Here is a 21,240-nt window from a genome sequence, read left to right on the forward strand (position 1 = left end):
GCTGAGGCCTAATTATCACCTCAGTAGGGGGAAAAACTCTTTAAGTGCAGCACGTGCCCTTTAAAGAGACCGTCTCTGAAGCTGAACAGAACACTGGTAAAAATGGCATGAAAAACCTCAATGAGCACAGAATAAAAACACTGAATGTTAAAAAAATGACAGCCTGTAAAGCTCCTAGTCAAACTTGTGCAGCTCTGAGCTAAGCGCTACCCTAATTCAGGTACGAACAGCTCCCTTGGCAGACTGGGTACTTGATTCTGATGTGAATCCAGCCTTGACTTCTGCAGTTGTGCAGCCTTGGTGCAGATCAACATGACTTAGACTGAACAAATAAATGCAGAGGGGCCAAACACCCTGACAATTTGCTACCTCTAAAAGCAGGATTGTTCTCTTAGTAAACTGCTATAATACCTTCAAGTAAGGTACTCGCTGAAAAATTAAAAAAAATCAGTCTGAAGAAGTGAGCTCAGGCAGCTTCCCTTGTTTACTTCAATAAACTGATCTACTCAAGGGACTTTCCTTCCTGGTGATGCATGGAAGGCAGATGGAGAACAAATTTCTTCAGGCAAAAGCCAAAACCCTACTCTTGCAAGCTGGGTTTCAAACAAGGAAGAGGCACCCAAGTAATACACAAGAAACTTTAAGGAACTGAAGTCAAAATTAAAAAAAAAAAAATGTATTACTTCAGTTTTATACACAATACTTACAGACTACTGTACAAAGGTGTAAATTGTCTTTGCTTTGAGTAGTTGTGCATATGCAGCTTAGTAGATGTGTTTAACATTCAATTTGAATCTCAGTGCAAGTAGGCACTAAAACATCCCCCATACCTCCAAGGTATAAAAAGACATACCAGTTTTACAGGTTTCTCCAGCATACTTTGTTACAGTGCAAAATGCTATGAATTCAGGTTTCTTTAGAAAATCCATATAAATTAAACACATATTGCACATGTCCCAAGCAAAAGTGTAACAAGTTGTACTTACTGACCTAGCTTGATACTTTTGAAAACAGTTCTTCCCCCACCCACACGTGCACTGCTTTCTCCTGGCTATTTGTGCCAAATTGTGTGTGGTTCTTATTCAAAATGTTAAATAACAGTTTATAGCTCTTAGTCTAAAAGTAATCTGTCTTGAACAGACTGCTAAAAATAAAGTAGATTAAGGTAACAAGAAAATTCTCCAAACCCCTTTTCACTCTTCCTTCCAGCTGCACTGCAACTGAACATTTAAAAACCAGTATTGTTTAAATTCATAATGCAAGAGTATTGAACACTAACTGTTTTAGACACTTACATCCCTATTTTCTGGAAAGGTATGAAACCTCCACTATTAAAGATGTACACATTTCTGAAGTACTTAAAGCTGCTAAGCTAACATTGCACCCATTAAGTTCTGAGCAGTAACATAGGTAGGACTTTGACTTCTACACATCACTGGCTGCTGTGCTGTATGTTCAGAGAGGTGGTATAAAGTTACAAACTTCGGAGAACAAAGTCTACGTGGGCTGAAGCTAGTTAATACATTCTGTGCATCCAGCAAATAAAAAAAAAAATGGAGGTGAAGGCAAAGAACACCACTCTTGCTAGCTTTGAGTTACCTTAAATCCTTACTGGCTTTGAAAGTTAAAGGAGCAAGTGCACATGAGAGCAGATGCTACCCTCTGGGTTTGATATTTATGTAAAGCTGAAAGGTGAGAGAGTAGCTTAGGAACAAATCAATTCTTAGCAAACCAATATGAACAAAGACGCAGTACTAAAACCACTGACACGAAAGCAGAGGAAAAGTAAAGCATGTGGCTAGCTGAACGTTCTTCCATGTCTTAAACAGTTCGGGGTTACCTGCAAAATGCTGTCAATATTTAATTTCCTTCCTTCCCCCCCCCCCACCCCCAACTTCACCTTAGAGGACTATACTTATCCCTCTCATATACAAAAAGAACGTTTCTTTTCTGAAAACACTTCTGCATTTGATTCAACTCAGACATTCGGAACATGGGTGGAAGAAAATCTACTTTCTGGTACTATGGCATTCTCCAGCTCCTATTCTGGAGGCAGCAGTATCGGTACAGTACTTTCTAAAGGCAGGTCCCCATCTTACTTGGATACTATTAGATATTGATATTAGGTCCTTAGTAAGGCCATATGTTGCTTGTACAAGTGATGAGATGAAATCCTAATTTGACACATTTAAGAAGTTTTATACAGAGAGAATATATTTACACCCCTTCTGTGGGTCAAGTGTTTACATTAAAAAACCCCAGCTGGGCTTTGGATCAAGGAAACAAAAATGAAACGTTCACAAACTTGAAGGCTGCTGGATTGCTGGGCCTGGCTCACATTCACGAAGGTCTTCTTCTGACCTCATATACATTAGGAACACTGTGACAGTAGCAAAAGTAGCTGCATTGACAGGAAAAGCACGGAGAAGTGTAGAAGATAGACCTCTTGTAAACACCCTCCAGCCTTCATTGTGGTAGCTCTTTCTGACACAGTCTAGAATGCCACTGTACTGCGTGACTCCGCCAACTCCATCTGCCTGAAGCCGGGATTTGATCACATCCACAGGGTAGGTTGAGAGCCAGGATACAATTCCTGACATCCCTCCAGAAAACAGGAGTTTGGGAATAACGTAACTGTCTTCAGCTTCACAGCCTAAATATCTGGTCAGACAGTCATAGGTCAGGAAGTAAAAGCCAAAGCTTGGTGTCTCTCTCATGAGTGTAGAGACCATGCCCCTGTTGATACCCCTCAGCCCTTCCTTTCGATAGATTTTGATCAAACAATCCAGAGAATTTTTGTAGTTCTTCATCTTTAATTTGTATTCACCTGTTCCTTGAAGCTGCATTCTTGTCTTTGCTAACTCCATGGGACAGCAGATGACACACTGAATAGCCCCTGCTGCTGACCCTGCAATAAACTGGTTTAGAGGAGTGTCTTTTCCAAGAGCACGAAGTGTATTTCCTTGTACACCGAATAGAAGTGCATTAATGAAGGTAAGTCCCATCATTGGTGACCCAATACCTTTATAGAGTCCAAAAACCTGGGGGAAGAAGAAAGGAAAAACCTTTTTTTTAACAATAGTGTTGATTATCAACAATAGTGTTGATAATATGCTTATTTCTAGCAGTACGAATACATACTTGTGTATTTTCGGAAAACAATTTCTTAGTAGATCAAGATAAAGTTTTCTGGAAAATTTTATATAGTTCACTAATTTTTTTTCTTAATAGCCAAAAGGCTAAGGCCATCCTTTTAGTCCTGATCTTAAAAGTTCAGCAGAAAAACAATTTATTCACTCACTGCTCAGATTGCTTGCATTCTCTGTAAATTAGTTATTCAAGTAACTAGTTATTTTATTTAAAAAGTTAAGTATTTCAAGTCAAAATTTAAACTTCCAGCCTAGTGATCTTTTTAAGCAAGTTTCTGGCAAACTTCTGAACATAAGCACCCAAGCCTGAGAACTCTGGTGTAAAATGCTTAGTTGTGTGCCAAAACCGCCATATCTGTTCTGCTGTCAGGTCAGATTCGTAATATAGTTTTCTCTTCTGCAATATTTGCAGTTGTTTTTTTTTTTTTTGAACAGCTTTCCCACCCTTATGATACAAAATATACAAAGATACCAAATTTAAAAGGCATTAATTTTGTACTCACAGATTCTTGCTTTATGATGGACTGAAAGCAATGGAAGGTTCCACGATAGAGAGGTTTCTCTACGTTTTGAACTTGCAGACGAACCTGTAAAAAGTTGCATAAGAAAGATATTGATTTGTATGTCAAGAGTGGTGCAACTGGTAAACTAGTGTATTGTACATATATGGAAATTTGCTATAGCAATGTATACGTATGCAAGAGCACAGAGTGGACACTAGAATGCCATATGAGCAAAATCATTTAAAAATATTCTGTAAGGGTTTTGAATTATTTTTCAGAGCACAAATATGAAGGGAGGAGGATTACTGACTCAACTTTTTGTGAAAAATTAGAAAAACAGTATGTGGAAGTACAACAGGGTATACCATTCTCTACAATTTCAGATAGAAGTTTTCCAGTACTAGCTAAAAGGAGTACTTTCTTTATCTAGCTGCCAAGAATACTTCTGTCCATGCTAAGGAATATCTGTACCTGATGGTACACAGAATTTTATAAAAGTTTATTTGCAAGTTTATCATGAAATAGGGATGAGTGCAGAAGAACGGAGACTTTCAACAATAAGAACAAAAAAATCTAGTGTCTCCGGCTGCCAGACTTAGGACACTTAATTGGGATCTTATTTTTCAGAGAGCAGATGGGAAGAGAATCTTAAGATGCCTTGCATTGCACAAGCAAAGGAATAAAAAGCCACTTGTCCCTTTAAATCTTAGTCTGTTTTTTAACCTGCTGAAAGCAAACGATTCGTGAGGTTGTGGCTGTTTGACCTTTACTGTTAGGTGTTCCATCTACCATACACAATTTAATGTATAATTCCTCTTTAATTTACAGCTCAGATAATCAATTAGCTTCTCCAAAACTGAAACAGTATGTTCTGCTGGACAGGTAGATGCTACTGCAACTGGTGACATTAAGAGACAGCCCCATTTTCTAGATAGTTTTTAACCTTTAATGAAGAAGTCCAATTCAATTTTCCCCACGAATTTGTCTTTCACACATTAAAAAAAGGCTCAAAGCTACCTAGTTCATGCAAAGCCCTATATTGCAATAAATTCAAATTGATTTTGCTGGCTTGGTGAAGTTAGAAATCGGTCTTTGATTTCTAGCCTGGAGAGCTTTAACATTCCTCAGAGATGATGTTTATCAACCATTCAACACTGCTGCAACTCCAGGGCCAAAAAATTCAAAACTTATTTTAAACAAAAGAAAAGATTATCAGGTCTACATGGAAGATTCCTGACCCTAAAATATTTTTACCCCTGTTTGTCTAAAGTAAACGCCACCACCACAATGAAAGACCCTGAAAGTGATGTGGGTACAGGATGGATTTGGGGACTTGGTTTGTCTGAATTCTATATTGACGTTAGCTTTCTTAAAGGTGAAAACAAATCTGTTTCAGTATTAGTGTTTTTGACATAACTACAGCATGTCATTTTAAGCTGTGTAAATCAAAACTAGGTTTCAGCGTCTCTTTCATACGTACGCTAGTGTATGCCAGCCAAACTCCAATGCTACAATCGCATCAAGCCTTTCAAGGTAGAACAGGGTTTTAACATATCTTAGAGTTAAAAGTAGGCTTGCAGCGGGAGTCAAAGAAAACAAGTCTTTGTTACTCAAAGTAACAAAGGTTTGAGAACAGGCGTTGGCTTGCGTGCGTGTTGAGGGGGGGATGTTATTAAAACTGCTCAAGAAGCAGATCCATAAGCAAAGTCACAAAATCTCAACAAGCTTTCATATTTGTCCCAAACCAAGGCATATTTACAGTTTTACTGCTACTGTTTTAAACCCCGGCTGTGAAGTCAGGGGACGTCCAACTGTATGGGCTTTGGGAGAATTACAGCTTAGGAGCCCGATTACTTTAACTCTTCTATACACTTGTCTTAAGTAGTTTAGAATTAGTGATATTCTGTACTATGTATGTATAGGTTTCCTACCAACATACAGCTTCCATTGTTTTTGCCCAAATAATTTGAGAAATACTGCCCAATTAAGCCTTGTTGCAGGCTTAAATACTCAGAAAGTTAAAGTACTGACACTCCAAGTCTAAGAATGAAAAACCAGATCTTTAATTTGATCACCTGGGGGATTGGCAGAGTGCCAGATAAGGTGATAAATGTACATGAAACTGTTTATGTCATGAGTATTACTGCCATATTCAACAAGCTCTTATTTAGCATGTACAACTGTAAGAAGATGGATCATTTACATAGTTAAGCCTTCTATTCTATTCATTGCCCGATAATCAGTGTGTCATTTCATCTTACTTCCTTTTTATGTGAAATCATTGCTACTAAGGCTTTAAGTCAAGTAGTAACATGCTGTAATTTATCATCACTAAGGACTTGTACAAAGGTATCCAAGACTAAACAACAAAAAAAAAAGACCCCAAACATTTAATAGCATGTGAAGTAAGCGATTCAGAAGTTTTTGAGCAATGAAGACGTTCGCCATACGTTACGGATAGGAGCTCAACAGCACTGTGCCTGATATTTAGTTTTAGAGCCACTGTGCGTGGAAGCATATACAGGGAGAAATGCATGCCAGAAAGAAGGTCCAGAATAAGACTTTACATTAAAAAAAGGGATATTTAAACCCCACTCCCTCCATGTCATAGCTGTATAAGAGGGACACATCAGTTTAAAAATAAAAAGCTTCATATGTCTTTTAGATTTGTATTTGAACTAATACATTTTGGAATAAATTAAGACTGAGAGAAACAGAAGTGTTCACCTGGGCTATACTTACTAGGTAACTCTCCCGTGATGAGGCTTATCTGTCATCTACAACAAAGTAACACTTTTGCTGTTAATGAAGACAGCCCCTAGCTCAGAAAGTAAAGGCAGTTAAAAGCAAAAAAGCAATTTTAAACATTACATCAACAAACCAGGGATAGGGAGTTTACCATTTCTGAGATCAGCTCAGTTGCGGGTTTCTCACTGCAACTTCAAAGATTTAATCTCTCCCTGCGTGTCCCACCATCCCCCTCCCCCCCTCTCATATTTGATCCATGGGAAACATGATCACTGGCAAAGAAACCTTGAAGTCAAGGTGGAAGTAAAATTCTAGCTTGATCTAAGCAGCCCTCCCAGCGTTCAGTTATGTTAAAACCTTAAAATCTCATGTGGCTATCAACTAGCCCTTTAAACACTGCAGAACTATAAGAAGGGTCAATCTTAACAAATATATATATATATATATATATATATACACACACACACAACAACTTATACAATATCTTTATTTTTTAAGAGACTGGTTATAGTGTTACTTCTCCCATATACAGTAGTGACTATGCCAGCTAGTAACACAATCAGTATTTTCTCTAACAAAGGGTAGATAATGCTGTCCCTTCTAATGGTATAAAAATACAGACTGCCACCCTGGATGTAATAAAATGATTAAAATTATCTGGAAACAAACTGTTCTGCTCTACTGTACATAAAGATGCTTTTTCTGAAGCCAACATGGTTTTTTTGTGCATTAATACATCTGCTAGAACTACTAGCAGTAGAGCTGCAATTTTGTAGACACTTAAATGTTTAGTTTCATGCACTGTAAGTCGTTCCACTTCAAAAAAAAAGCAAAAATACACATGTTTAACTTTAGTCTGAGCACAGAATTTTAGTAGTTTTGCTGGCTTTGGTGAAATGACCTGTCACCTTAAGTTAAACACATAAGACTCTGCAGGGGTCAGGGTGGGAGGAAGAGTGAGAGAGAGACAACCTTCCACGTACCACCTTTAAAAAAAAAAAAAAAAGTGCAAGTCTGAATAATACAATTCCTAAAAATATTTACTGGAAATCAACTGAATTACTTAACAATCAAATTTACCATAGGCTGAGAAACATACATACAGTATTTACTTATTTGAACAGCTTGCACTTGACAGACAAGAACTAGTATCCACTAGCTAGGAAAATCCGTCCTGTATTGATATAACCATGTGGCTAGAATATACAATATGGTCATGACCTCTGTAATACCATCAGCCCTTTGCACATCCAAATTCAGTAGGGAAGATGTGTTCCAAATATAGCTATAGCGAGTGGCATGCTGTCTGCTGCAGGCAAGTGATCCGGTGTATTAATTTAGTAGTGAATAAACCGGAGTCCCTGTACTATTCTTCCAGTGAGAGACTTTGGAGAAGGCAGCCAAAAAGTGACTTAAGTCATCATCCCATCTTGAAAAATGGGCTTGGACACCTGGGGTCCTGGTTGAAGGGCCTTCCATAAGACCTTAAAAATTTCCAGAAAAATCTTATCTTTGAACAGCTTAGCTACTCTTAGTATAGGCATGCATAACACATACCACTACAGGACTGTCAGAAAAAAAAAATTTGGGAAGTTAAAAAAAATAAAAACAAACCTTAAAAAAAAATTCCTAAAGGGAGGAAAAAGGCCCCAGACAAGCTTCATGCTATGGGTATTTGTACACTTACACCCATTGGCTAGTGTAACAAATTAACGCTTGAAGAGTGAGTAGCAGAGCTTGGGAAAAACAACAACAACAAATTTTTCAACCTAGTAACACAGTAGGTTACATGTACAAATGCAGGTACAGGCTGTTTTAGCAATTAGTGATAAACAGCTGCAGAGAAACAAGCTTAGAACAAAATTAAGTTAAATGTAAGATCATATTTTCAAATGCAGTGATGTTGTTATACTGATAAACTTGTAGTTTAGGCTAGTTTGTGTCACGTTACTGGGTTGAGTTACACACACAAATATTTTTCACTTCTGAAGATCTGGAGACTCTGCAAGTCTATAAACAATAGTTCAAGAAGCTTGCTCCAAGCTTTCAGTCATAGCTTCTACAGCATCTGGGGATTTTTTTCCTCCCCCATTCCTTGGAAAAACTTCAAGTTTTCTACCTAGAGACAAAAGAATTTCACGATCAACCCACCTTAACAGTGTCAAATGGGTGTCCTACAAGCACTCCGGCAGCACCTGAAACAAAACAAATAGTACATTTATGACTGTTTTCTTCCTGGATCTGGAGCTACAGTCATCCTAGCGTGAGTACTAATCTGAGGTAGAAGTACACAGTGTTACTGGCACGCCAGCTAAAGAGCTTACTAGCAAGTCAGAAGATAGCGATCCGAGTTCAGGCCTTCAGGCAGGAACTGGATGCCTTTACGCTTTAGTCAAGATGCTGAGCTCCAGACAGGGGTGAGGTGTGTGACCACTGAGCTACGTCACAGGGGAGATGCAATAGGGATTCCTGGCCTCGACCAAAAACAAATCCAGTAGGTAGAAATTACAGATTTCCTTTGAAGCAGAATATTTCATGTACATGCCATCTTTACTCCATGGAAGTGTAAAAAATCGGGAGGCTTCTGTAAAGGAGCAAGAAAACCCCGGTTGCCTGCCCTCAGCCTTTCCAGATGTGACGGTAGCACCTGCAGAAGTAATATGCATTGCCCAAAACCTTTGATTCTAGTATCAAAGGAATTTTTGGAAGCCATATGCTGATCCATTAGTTAACTGTTTGATCTCAATGCATGCATTTTGCATGAAAAGACACAAGTACTAGCTCAAAACAAGAGATCCTCTAGCTCCATTTTTTCAGTGAGCCAAAATGAAAGTTAAATCCATTTATGACCTCGGACAACAGCACAAACAGTGCTTCAGTGTACCTTCACACACTTGCAGAATGATACTGTCCTTCCCTCCCTGCCCCCCCAAGGAGATGGGGCAGAAATGCAGTGCCCCTTCTATGCTCATGCAAAAGGATGAGGTAGTCCAGGTTGTTCAAGGACATTGCAAGGGCCAGCAGATGAGCAAGAGAGTCCAACTGGCAAACACAGCCGTGTGCGCTGCCTGTGAAAAGTCCAATGGAACGACTGAGCGTGCCGCAGTGCATCCTTGCAAGACAGGGGTTGCTAGGATGAAGTCAGACAGAAGATGCCAAACCATCTCCCTGGCAGGTTGGCAAGGAGATATGACAAAAGACAAATGATCGAGAAGATGCATGAATAAATGGTCTTCTCCTGGGTGGAATTTAACAACTGCTAAAAATTAAAATTAAAAAAAAAATAAAAGAAAAGGCCATAAGCGGATACCTAGGGAAGGGGGAGAACAAGACAAGCATACATATGCTTTCCCCGCGGAACTCCAGGCTAAAAACGTTTCCAGTTCAGAGGGCTCCCTGAGCCCGCTGCTGCCTCTTCGGTAGCGCTGCGCTGCGCTCCGCTCCGGGCCGCCGCGGCCACTCGCCGCCGCAGCGCCCCCCGGCCCCGGGCGGCCCCCGCCGTACCGCCGCAGCGCAGCGCAGCGCAGCCGCGGAAGCTCCCGCCCGCCGCAGGCCGCCGCCACCGCGCCGCTGCCGCTTCCTCCTTTACCGGCGCGGCTCCCCGGGCTCAAACCGAGCCCCGGCGGCAGGTTTTCCGCAGGCTGCGGAGAGCTCCCCGCCGCGGCGCCTCCTTCCCCCCCGCTCTCCCCCTTTCCGCGGGCGCGCAGCTCCCCTCGGCCCCTCTCCTCACCGCCGACGCATCCCGCGAGGAAATCCAGAGCCATGCCGGCACCCTCGCTGCCCGGCGGGGCCCGGCGGGGCCGCCGCTCCGCGCACTGCTGCTACTGCTGCTACTGCTGCTGCTGCTGCCGCCGCGCCGCGCCGCGCCGCCCTTTCTATCGCCCCCGCGGCGGCGAGGGGCCGGACCGCCGCGGCCCGCCCCGCTTCGGCAGGGGGGCGGCGGCGGGACAACTCCCCCCACCGCCACTGGCGGCCGCGCCGGGGCGGCTCCGGGCAAAGGGCGGGGGGCGCCGGCCGCGGGCGCTGCAGCTTGGTGCGCTGCAGAGCATCGGTCGCCTTGGTGTTGCCGGCGGCGACTAGAGGCTCCCGCGCATGGGCAAGGCCCCCCCCCGCCCCGCCCCGGTCAGCAGCCCCCGCGCGGAGCCCGGCCTCCCAACTCTCACGCGTGGCTGCTGTGCTCCCCGCCTCGGAGGGGGCTTCTCCTCTCTCTGCAGGCTTTTCTTGCTTCTTGTCAACTCTATAATTTCCTACTAAGCGTTGCCAGGTTTAAGTGCCCTGGTGCCAGAGGCTTTAAACGGGAAACTCGAGCTAGGGACAGTTGCAAAAGGGAGCCCTGTTTAAGCAGCTTGTTATTTCTGCAGGCGATATCTGAGAAAGGGGAATATTAGTGGCCCGGGACAATAAAGCATCTATTCAGGCTTTTTTTAAGAGTTAGTGTTAGAGTAACATGATCTCTGCAGCGCCTGCAAAGTCAGCTTTTCGAGAGTAAGTTCCAAGAAGCAGCACAGAAAAGCTAGATGGTTTTTGCATCTCTTGCCACCATATGGCAGGTTTTTTCTAGGTGTAGCAGCTGGATACGAAGCCAGTTAACACTTACAGTGAAACAGATATTAAAGATCAAGCCGGCTTTGGCTTTCTGTGCAAAGAACAGAAAAAAGACAAGGACATTTACAAGGAGGCCTGAAAGAACATTAAAACAGAACAAATCCTGAGACCCTGTCCCAGGACTTGTCAGCTGCTGGGCCATTGTTACAAATAATAAGCAGACAAGATGGAAAAGCAAAGCATTTGACAAATCCCTGACCTTCCTCATATTTTTCCAGTTCTCTGGATAGACCGTCTCTAAGTTGGGTTCCTTCTCATCTGTAGACACTGTCAAAATCAAATTGATTGTCCACGTGTCTCCAGGACCATTTGGATCCCCCGTCCCACCCAGTGATAACTAGATGCTGCAACACAGAGCAGGTGAGGGGGCTGGCCGTGTCCTTCGCTGGAGCACTAGCGGATTTAATAGCTGCCTGATTCCTAACCCAGACCTGCTGTATCCTTCCAAGTCCCACCTTGTAACAGGGAGCTTAAACCTTTCCAAACCGGTACATCTAAAGCCAGCACTTGAAATGAGACAGGTAACCCTGGGCATGGAATAGAGCCATAAACTCAGACTTTTCCCCTAAATATTTTCTCCAAGTAGAGGGAACCTCGTCCACTCTGGAGTGCACAGAGAGGAACTGCTCTGCGAGTGAAAGTCTAGCAGTTACACTCATCTCTGCTGTGGCTCAAACCTTGGAAGGATCAGCTTGGCCTAAAACATTCCTCACCAAAGTGTTTTTAATCTCATCTTTAAAGTCTCTGATCTCTCAAGCACTCTGCCTCAGAGGAACTACCCTTACCACCAGAAGGGTTTCATAATTTAACATCCACCCACAGTGAACAGGAAAAATAATTTATTTATTTCCTCTATTGTTGCAGGCACTCTTAAAGTTATCTTAAAATAATTGTCAAGTATTGGTCTTTTCTTCTCTGAATTATATTGATTATGATTTTTAGACCTTTTATTCTTGTTACCTCCTTCTAGACTTTCTTCAGTGGATCTAGACTTCCTTGAACTGACCCCAAGACCTTCCTGAGCAAGTAATGGAAGAAGATTACCTTGGGTATTTGCGGACAACACTTTTTGTGTGTGTCCGAATATGAGATTTACTCTTTCCCCTCTTCTCCCCTCCTCCAGCAGCATAAAATTTTTTGACTTGTGGTCAGCCTGTGACTTGTTATATGTCCCAATGCATTTCTGTAGATCAGCTACTTATGGCATTGTTCCCTATCTTGTACTTGCCCAGTTTCTTTCTCATAGTTGCTCCTGGTGGTCCGTGCTGAACTGCTTTTTCCAGATTGTTTTTCCAGTTTGTCAAGATCTTTCAAATTCTAATCGTGTTGTCCATGTTTGTGCAGCCCCTCCTAGGCAGCTGTAACCTCCCAAGGTCTGTCATGTCCCTGCATGCTCAAGCTGTTCCTAATAAGCCTCATTTAATGCTCTTGAACCCCACTATAATAGGCATGTGCCTCACATGGGAGGGCTTATATATTAGCAGGGAGAAAAGTGAAGGTTAATTGGTGGAAAGTTTGCCATTTCAAGGGAGCCAATCAGAAAATTTAGGCACGTGTATAAACCACTAAGGAATGAATATGGGTCAAGTCCTGCTGGGGAGTTTCCTTTTTATCGTTTTTTTCTTGTTTGCCTTTTTTTTTTTTTTTAAAGTTGGAGTTACCCTTGTAAGGCAAAGTCGTATGGATATAAAGGAGTCCCTAAAGTTTGTATGTGGGGAGGTCTCTGAGCTGCATATCAATATAGGTGCCTGTATTTGGGTGTGGTTTCCATAGGGGCTCTGTGACAAAAGGAAGGGTCCTGTAGCTCTTACAGTGTGGTAGTATTGCTTGGATCAAATATTTTCCCTGTTGTAACAGGCCTATGTGCATGCACTAAAAATACCATTTTGGAGAGGAGAGTTAACCTGATGCTCAAGGAAATCCAGACCTAATGATTCTCCTCTTAATTCATGCTATTTTTCTAAATAATTCAGAAACTATGTCTGATCCTGCGTCCACTTGGTTGATGTGTGGTTCCTCTGACTCAGCGCGTGAATCGGACATCATCTGTGAGTTCTTGTGCTCTTCAGGCTCTGGAGATTTGGCTCAGCTGTGGCTGCATTTCTCCAAACATTACTTACAGCTAGCAAGGATGCACTCCTAGAGACCTGGAGTAAGGGCTTGTGTTTTCCCAGCTATTCCCCCCCCTCCACTTTGTTTGAGAGTGTTTAGCTTCCCCCCTTGAGTTGTACAATGTGGACTCCCCAAGTAGAAGTAGCTGACAGCTGCTAAGGAAGCATAGAAGGCCTACCACTGTGTACAGCAGTAGCTGTACATGACTGAGAGAAAATTGGAAGTTATAATTTAATGTCATCCTTAAAAGTCTTCCTTCCCTTTGTCCCATTGTCTTTTACATCTCAGTTGTGGCAGTTTTAGAGAATGGAAGGGGCTTTATGGTGACACTGAAGGGCTGAAATAGATAGGAGAGAAGGTTTCCCTTACCCTTGGTCCTTGTGGAAAGAAGTGACTATCAGCTTCCTTTCCCCCTTGATAGCACCCAGGGAAGATCTGGGAGAAAGTGAGCCTGAAAGAAAGACGGGGAAAAGGAATTGGAAAAGTAGGGAGTGGAAGAGAATAGAGGAGAGTAATGAAGAAGTAGGGCAGAACTAACACTAAAGGTAAATGAAAAACAAAGGAAAAATGGGAAAGCAGAGTAAATTAGGAAAGGAACAGAAATGTGATGTTATGGTAAACTTGCAGAAATTCTAGTGGCAATAGCATGTAGTAAAATACACATTGTTGCCTCAGATGTTTCAAAATCATTTTGTTTGTTTGTGAATTTGGCATCAGCAGTTGGTCACATTCCAGTAATGGCACTAGAATGCGCAGAGTGGTGGGTGGGGGGTCTCCCCTTTGCTCCCCAGAGTTTCCCTGGGCCTTGGCCAGCTCTGGGACTACCTGGAAGAAGAATTTCCTTTCGTACAGCCTTCTGGCCTTAGTCCGTTTTTAATCTTCTGAGGTAATGCACTGCTGCAGCATCTTGACTACAATACTTCTTATGTCATCCAGAAAAACACATCAGTTTCTATCTTTATTTTGATCTGGGTCTGGGTGTGGGCTTGTCCTTCCCATCACTTGGGTGGGTTCCCGGAATCACTCTTCAAGGACTCTCAGGGGTACTAACTCTCTGTGCCTGGCTCATGCATGTGAACCAAGGTGGCATTTAGACCATGTCACACAGCCATGTGAATGTTGCATCATGCTAGCAAGCTGCTTGCAAGGAAAATCTTGCGTTTTGCAGAGACTGATTTCGGTGCAACTAGACTTGAAGATTAACTAGTGCTTCACTGCATGGCTAACAATCTAAAGCAACAGCAAATAAATCAAAACAATGACATGACAGAAGAACTGGGACACAATTTTAAGTATGAAAGAAAAAATTGCAAGATGAGCTGTTCTATGGAAACGCCTAGTGTCTGAAAAAGATTTTTCTGCAAGTGAAGTCACGGAGTACCTTTGTGTGGATTCATAACCGTTTTCTCTAGTTCTCCTAAACTGTTGTACTCATTGCCCCGCTCAATGCTATGCGATTGGCTTGGGTTGTTGGTGTACTCCATTTCCTCAAGATGTAGCTGTCTTTGAAGGCAGAGCTGGTATGGTATTATTCATAGCGGAGCTGATGGTTTTATTATCCATTAACTTTATGACCTTGAGCAGCTTTAGGGTATTCACTGGAGTTATTATCCCATTGGCTTCAAAGGTACTGTATATCAAATGTTGAAACTTCATGGCCTGATAAAATGCTTTGATAAGGCTGGTGCTTAAAAACATGAGCTGTAGCTGATCCCCATGTTTAAGTCTTGTTGAAACAGCTGCTTTGCTTACAGATCCACGGAAGGGTAAGGTTTCCCCCAGAATGTCCTGCTCACGATCTCGGGTTGTGAGACCCCCTCAGTTTCAAGAGAAATCGTGACTGTGATGGATGAATAACTGTTCAAGCTAGTATTTTGGGGGGCTGAACTTGGGAGATGTGGAGGCTGAGAGCTGCTGCAGGAAGGAAGCAGCTCAGTATGCTATGATCTGAGCTGTGAAGTGCCCTGATAAAGTGGAGATAGTTCCAACTTTCCAGGGTTCATCCCAGTGAAGTGAAAACTTTTTTATTATTAGGCATGCATATCATCTGGAAATCCTAACCTTTGCAATTTTAAATGGAAATGGCCAAATTCTGAAACATGCCTTCTGCTCTTTGTCTTGGCCTGCGCTCCACAGGGATATTGTGTATGCAGACGAGCATTTGTAGCTTGAGTTATTGGTTTTAAATGTACTGGTCTGCTGGAAAAGGCAAGTGGAAGTGCAGCTTGCATTTAAAATGGTCAACATTTAGAATGATTTGGAGCACGAATCCATTTAGGCGTGTATATAAACGTGCCCTATCCATATTCAGCTGTCTTGTGCTTTGTTTAAAATGTAAGTCCAGAGCCAAAATCCCTGCGTGCTTCCCTGCAGCAAGTGAGAAACTCAATGACCACAAAGTAGGGAAAAAACTGCTTACAGGCGCTAGTCCAAAGTCCTTTCCTCAGCAGTACCTTTAATTTCAAAGAACAATGTTACTTAGTCACCCACAAAATATACTTGGGACTGGTGACATCGAGCAAAAACACAGTCTCTTGGGAAATCATTCAGAAAAGGAAGATGAAAACTCTGTATTTGGCATTTCTATAGCGTTTTCCAATCTGGGTTTACAAACATTATAAAGTAAGCCTCAAGTTGTTTCTATGAAGTAAAAATATGCAGTTATTTGTATTTCATGAATAAGGGAATTGGTAAAACTGACTTGTCCTTGATTCTAAAGGGAAGAGGAAGCAGAACTGAGCTGAGAACCTCTTCTGCCCAACTCCTGTCTTTGTTTTTAAGCCACTGTGGTGTTCTTACAGGGACATTTCTGTAAGGCAAATGATTTTTGTCTGCCAACAGCTATGCAAATATACTTTCAACACTGTGTACTTGAAATCCTTTGGCACAATTTGTACTCACAAGCAAAGCTGATGATTGGGAGACCAGGTCTCCAGCAGAATCAAAATGCTAGGTTATTTGACAGTGTAGATGCACAGTCCAGTGTGCCAGTGAGAAGCCCTGTGAGTGAGCAAAAAGCCAAAGAAAGTGGGAATGTGTTGTGAGGCAATACCACTAAGGTTTATGGACAGACACATTTGTAATATCTTGGCCTGTCTTCAAGACAGCTTCCTGCTGGGTCATATGTGGGCTTCCAGATATCATAGGCAATGCGTTTGTCATTGCTTTAGTCGTACAAGAAGGCATCTGTTTCTCAGAATCTGAAAGGTTCTGAGAAAAGACGGAGAAAGTATCTGAGAGAACAGACTTAGCAGAGTGACGAATGCTCCTTTGTGGAAACATCCCGAGTGCTCTGTGAGATGGGCACTCCTGGGCTCCTGAACGAACATCAGGGAAATGATGTGATGAGTGAGGTTGTGAACTTTATATGACATTCAGAGACCAACGCTGTTTGTACTGGGGTCTGGGTATTCTTTGCTAATGCTGGGGTTGCTGTGGAAAGAGCTATGGAAACCCCTGGCTTAGAGATGAGTCTTCTCCAGCCTGACCCGATGGAAAAGGTCATGTTAATATTCAAGGCACAGAATTGAACACTTCCTGATGAAATAATAGGTCTGTATTTCTAGGACTGTGTACATTGCTTGCTTATCAGAGGCTTATCAGAGATTGCTGAATTAGCACTGATCAAGCTAGCTTGGCTATCAGTAATTGTTTGCCCATAACAACGTGCGGGCCTTCACTGGCATTAAACTTGCTTCGTAGCATAATTTTTAAGGGAGATGCTTCATTTTTACTTGAGTATATTAATTAATTCAGCATAGTTTCACTTGTTCTCCATTCCCACAAGTTAAAAATCTCCCTAAATTCTTTTGTATCTATCCCTTCTTAACATAAGCTCATAATAATGCTGGTATTTAGACAAAATATGTTTTTTCTGAATTCATTGGTGCTGGTTTTGCCAGTTAAGTATCTTTATAACAATCTTTCCCACATGATTTTAGCAGCTGATATCAAACTCTTAAATAATAATGCTTTATAATCCTAGAGCCAGGTTTTCTTCCAAATTTCCAAGTAACTCTGGGGTTGTTAAATCATATCAGTAGTTCAAATGGGAGGGATAGTAGGCAAGTCAAAACGGTGAGATTTTGGACATGGCATCTCATACATTTTTCATGGGGCTAAAGCAGAGAGCCGAGGTCTCTGCAGGGACACAGTCTGAGAATACGGGGGGAAAAGATATAGAGGCACAGACACTGGAGAGAGCACTCATATTGCAGTGGCACCATAAATGGATTTTGTGGTTATCTCTGTTACTGTGTCTCTAGGCTCCTCCACCACAGCAGCTGTGTTTTAGAGCCAAACACCTGAACTACCCCTGCTGCTAACAAGAAACTTGAGGACACAATATGTTAGTATTGTCATGATAAATAAATGCTACACCATTGCCAGGTGGAGGAGGCGGGGAGGATGAGTGCTTGCCCTACAGGAGCAGGGTGAGGCAGTCCCTGGCTCTCCAAGCCTGCTGTCAGGTCAGGACTCACTATGTCTTTTGTTAGTTAGAGTGCAGAAGATGTGCAAGATGTTGGAAAGAGGCTCAGGATGCAATTAGGAAGTCAATAGCAGCCCTGACAACCCCTCCCTGCAGCAGAGCCAGCAACTCCTTCCCAATTCCAGTAATACAGACTGGCATAAAATCCTTTACAGGAGTTGACTGACATGACTGTCATGGTCCCTCTTTCTTATTGTAAATGTTGGCGTTTTGGGAGAAGATTTAAATACCACTTAAAAAGAACCTTGAGAACAATGCAGTTTTGGATATATATTTTCATATGGGTGCTTGTGTAGGGTGGGTGCCAGCGCTGTTGTTTCCCCTTGTTCCCATGAATCATTTTTGAATAGAGACATTAAGATGTCTCACAAGTGCCTGAAGTCCTCGCAGTGACCCTATGGCAGGGGGCACGCAGGATGCCTGTAGGACTGGCTGATGAGTAGGTTACGCGTAGAGAGGTTAAGTGATTTGCCCAAAGCCGTCAAGACCATCTGTGTCACTTCTTCAATTACGGAAATCCTCTTTCCTTTCTTTGGAAATGTGTGTGCAAACTTCACAAGCCTACATCATCTTTTCAGCAGTGAAATCACTGATCATTTATACCCAGCTAAAAGCGATGAGTTGCCACTGCTCAGAATGATTTCCTCACTGGTTTTGTTTGTTTTGTTGTGAAATACCTGCTGTGAACTTTGGTATTATTGGTTTTTCTTTCTTACCTAAGATAAAAGACAATGAGACAATTTGATCTGACAGTCTGTGACATAGCCACAGCCGAGTGGTACAACGCCTTTTTCCACCCACCCACTCACAAGCCAAGTTTCAGGCTCTGCCAGCTCAATACTACTGTTGTCACTCTCTCCTATTCTGCAATTTGCAAATAGCCCAGTGATGTAGTAGGGGGTAACGTTGTTTGAACAGTCTCTTCAGTCAAGGATTTTCTAAAATAAACTGGACAGCAAGTAATGGGTCTGCACATGGGTCTGATATTGAACAGTGCAAGGGGAATAGAAAACGCAGCATGCTATGACATGAAATAAGGCAGGAACGTTTTCTCAGCAAATCTGGCTTGATGACCTAGTAGGTGGTTGCAGAGGCTAAAGAGGACAGACTTTTCTTTCACTTTGCAGAGTGGAGCTGGTAATGTCCTGGAAATGACTCCCAGCAGGAGAGGGGTAAAGGGATGCTTCTGCCCTTATACTTCACCTACAGTCTCCACATCCACCTATCCCTTTGCTCCACACACTTGTACCAGTCCTTTAACCTTGGTGCCCCTTTAGCCGTAAGCCTGTTCTCTCTGTTTGGGTGGGTAGTGTTTCACCCACCCAAAACTGTGCGAAATTAAGCCCTTCCTCATTTTTCTACCCTTTGGTTTCACAGTTTCTTGCAGATTGCTTCATATTCTCAGATCTATTTTTTCATCCACCAGCACCTTCCACACTCTGCTTTTTCAAAATCCCCTGTGAAATTCACTCATTTTGAACAAATCACTCTCAAACAACTTGCTACTGAGGAAAGGACTTTTGAGTTAGTTCTAGTGGAGTACTATCCATTGTACAGGCTCAAAGCATAGGTTTCATGTATCAGATTTCCTAGGGCATGCTTGAGAAGACCACCTGGACTGAGATCAGGCATTTTAGCTCTTGCTTGCACGGACATGGGCCATGATGTTGCTTTGCAAGATGGACTAGCAGCGATCTCTGTCAGCCCTTGGACATTATGTGCTCTGCATGAAATGATGACAGAAGTTACTTATATTTGATCTGCTGGAAGAGAAGTTTGAAGATCTTCCTGTGAATTCAAGATTTCTCTAGGATGGATTTTTTTAGGATGTTTCTGTTGAACTGTGGCACTGGGAGGGCTGAATTCTCATATGTTTCTAGTGAGGATGGTATCTGAGAGGGGATGTATCTCTGAAACCTGGAGAAGAGGGGATGAAAGAGGAAGCTGCAAGGAGTGAAGGACACTAAGACCTTTAAGGGCTCCAAGTCTCTATGAGGACTCCTGATAAGAGTGGCCAAATCACTGCATTAGGGCCTTTTTCTTTAGCAAAGAGGTGGTGCATACTGGGTATTTGCAAGGACAAGCTGTAGAGTTGTCAGCCCCAGGTCCTGCCAGCCCAGCATCCTTGCTGGGAGGAACAAACCTTTGCTACCCCAGTTCTGTTGGGTATTCAACCTCCTCGCTGACAAGGGAGGGAGTCCTAGCGGACTGCTATGTGTGTTAAGCCATCCTCAAATGAAGAGAGAAGTAAGCAGTGGCTCGCTTTCTTGCAGTTCTGGGAATATTCACTTCCAGAAGGCTCTGCGCTTGTCTCCGTCACATGGCAGCTGAGCCAAGAGAGTCACACAGCTAAAATTGCACATCACAGCGGCGGATACTATTTTCGTCTGAGTTCTAGCCAGAAATTTAAAGAGAAGGATTGGAGAGTACTGTAGAGGAGACTGTTGTTCCTGATGTGATGTTACTTGGGGCTTGTATTATCATCAGCGCACTGCTAAGCCCCTGGCAAGGCAAATGTCTATGACGTAAGCTGTGCGCTTACATTCCCCCGGAGCAGGCTGACCCTTTGCTGCAGCTTCAAGGGACAAGGTGAAATGTCTCAAGCACTAAAGTATTCTTGTTTCAGATGCCCTGTAGAATGATTCCAATCGTATAGACAACATAATTTCTCATGGCCTACCTCATCAAAACGACTGAAATTATAATCAAAGATTATCAAAATACTAAAATCTAGAATAAGCTTTTTGCTGTGTAAAATGAAATACCATTATGATAGAAGTCTTGGAGTCAATGAATGCAAAAGATCATAAAAGTGCATTCATTTTATATTGCAAAATTTTTTTTAAAACGGTCTTAGAATGTTTCCTGAGGAAGATTCCCTTCTGAGCTGCTCATCTCAACGGTCCTGTCTCTATATTCTTGCTGATATTGCATCAGTCTCTGCAGTATCTAGAAAAATATCCCCATAATTGTGCCTGGGGAGAGGGCTGGGATACGTGACAGCATTTTCATTTTAGAAATATAGTGAATTACTTCACTTTGCCTGGAAGCAGTTCCTGGAAAACTGGTATTAAGTGGTGCTGTCTGAACAGCAGTCCTTAAAGCACTGGTGACTGCAGCTCAGGTGAGCAGCCTGGGGGAGCTCTGTAATTGCCTGGTCCGTGAAGGTGCAGGGGGCTATGGCATCCCCCTCGCATGTGACCAACATGACAGGTCCCACACCAGCTCCCACTGCTGGACGAGGCACACAGGGACAGCACCCAGGAATGACTGATATAAGAAATGGAAATGAAAGCACCTTTCCCTGCACTTGGCACGTGTGGACTGTTGATGAACTGTTAATAATTCCTATACAGTCACCAGATGTAACGGGGAGGGCTATTGAATAACCCAGTGCGTTTCAGCAGCTACATTGCTCTCCCTCTAGATAATATTTTACTTCTGTTTTTAAGTTTTTGCTGTCTTTGCATAATGTTACACTATGGAATAAAATGTTCTCTTCAGTTAAGGATGTGTTCAGTGAAGGACTTGTAAGAAATTGTGGAAAATAAGTTGAAATAAATCCTTTAATTTTCAGTTCCCAGAAACTCCCTGCTCTCATAATGAATGATGCTATGTTTCATTGACACATCTG

The 21,240-nt window shown here is 42.5% G+C and overlaps 1 protein-coding gene across 1 annotated transcript; it reads right to left on the bottom strand.

Annotated features, from left to right (window-relative positions):
* Nucleotides 1-654: 654 nt before the first annotated feature.
* On the bottom strand, nt 655-10,312 carry SLC25A29 (solute carrier family 25 member 29). Its single transcript, XM_068947028.1, has 4 exons — nt 10,131-10,312; nt 8,552-8,595; nt 3,653-3,736; nt 655-3,041 (listed from the first exon to the last, which is right to left on the bottom strand). The coding sequence occupies exons 1-4, from the start codon at nt 10,162-10,164 to the stop codon at nt 2,298-2,300; spliced, it is 906 nt and encodes a 301-aa protein (XP_068803129.1). The 5' UTR covers nt 10,165-10,312; the 3' UTR covers nt 655-2,297.
* Between the last annotated feature and the right edge of the window lie 10,928 nt (nt 10,313-21,240).

This window comes from Struthio camelus, chromosome 5 (genome assembly GCF_040807025.1).
Source record: "Struthio camelus isolate bStrCam1 chromosome 5, bStrCam1.hap1, whole genome shotgun sequence".
NCBI classification, from domain to species: Eukaryota; Metazoa; Chordata; class Aves; order Struthioniformes; family Struthionidae; genus Struthio; species Struthio camelus.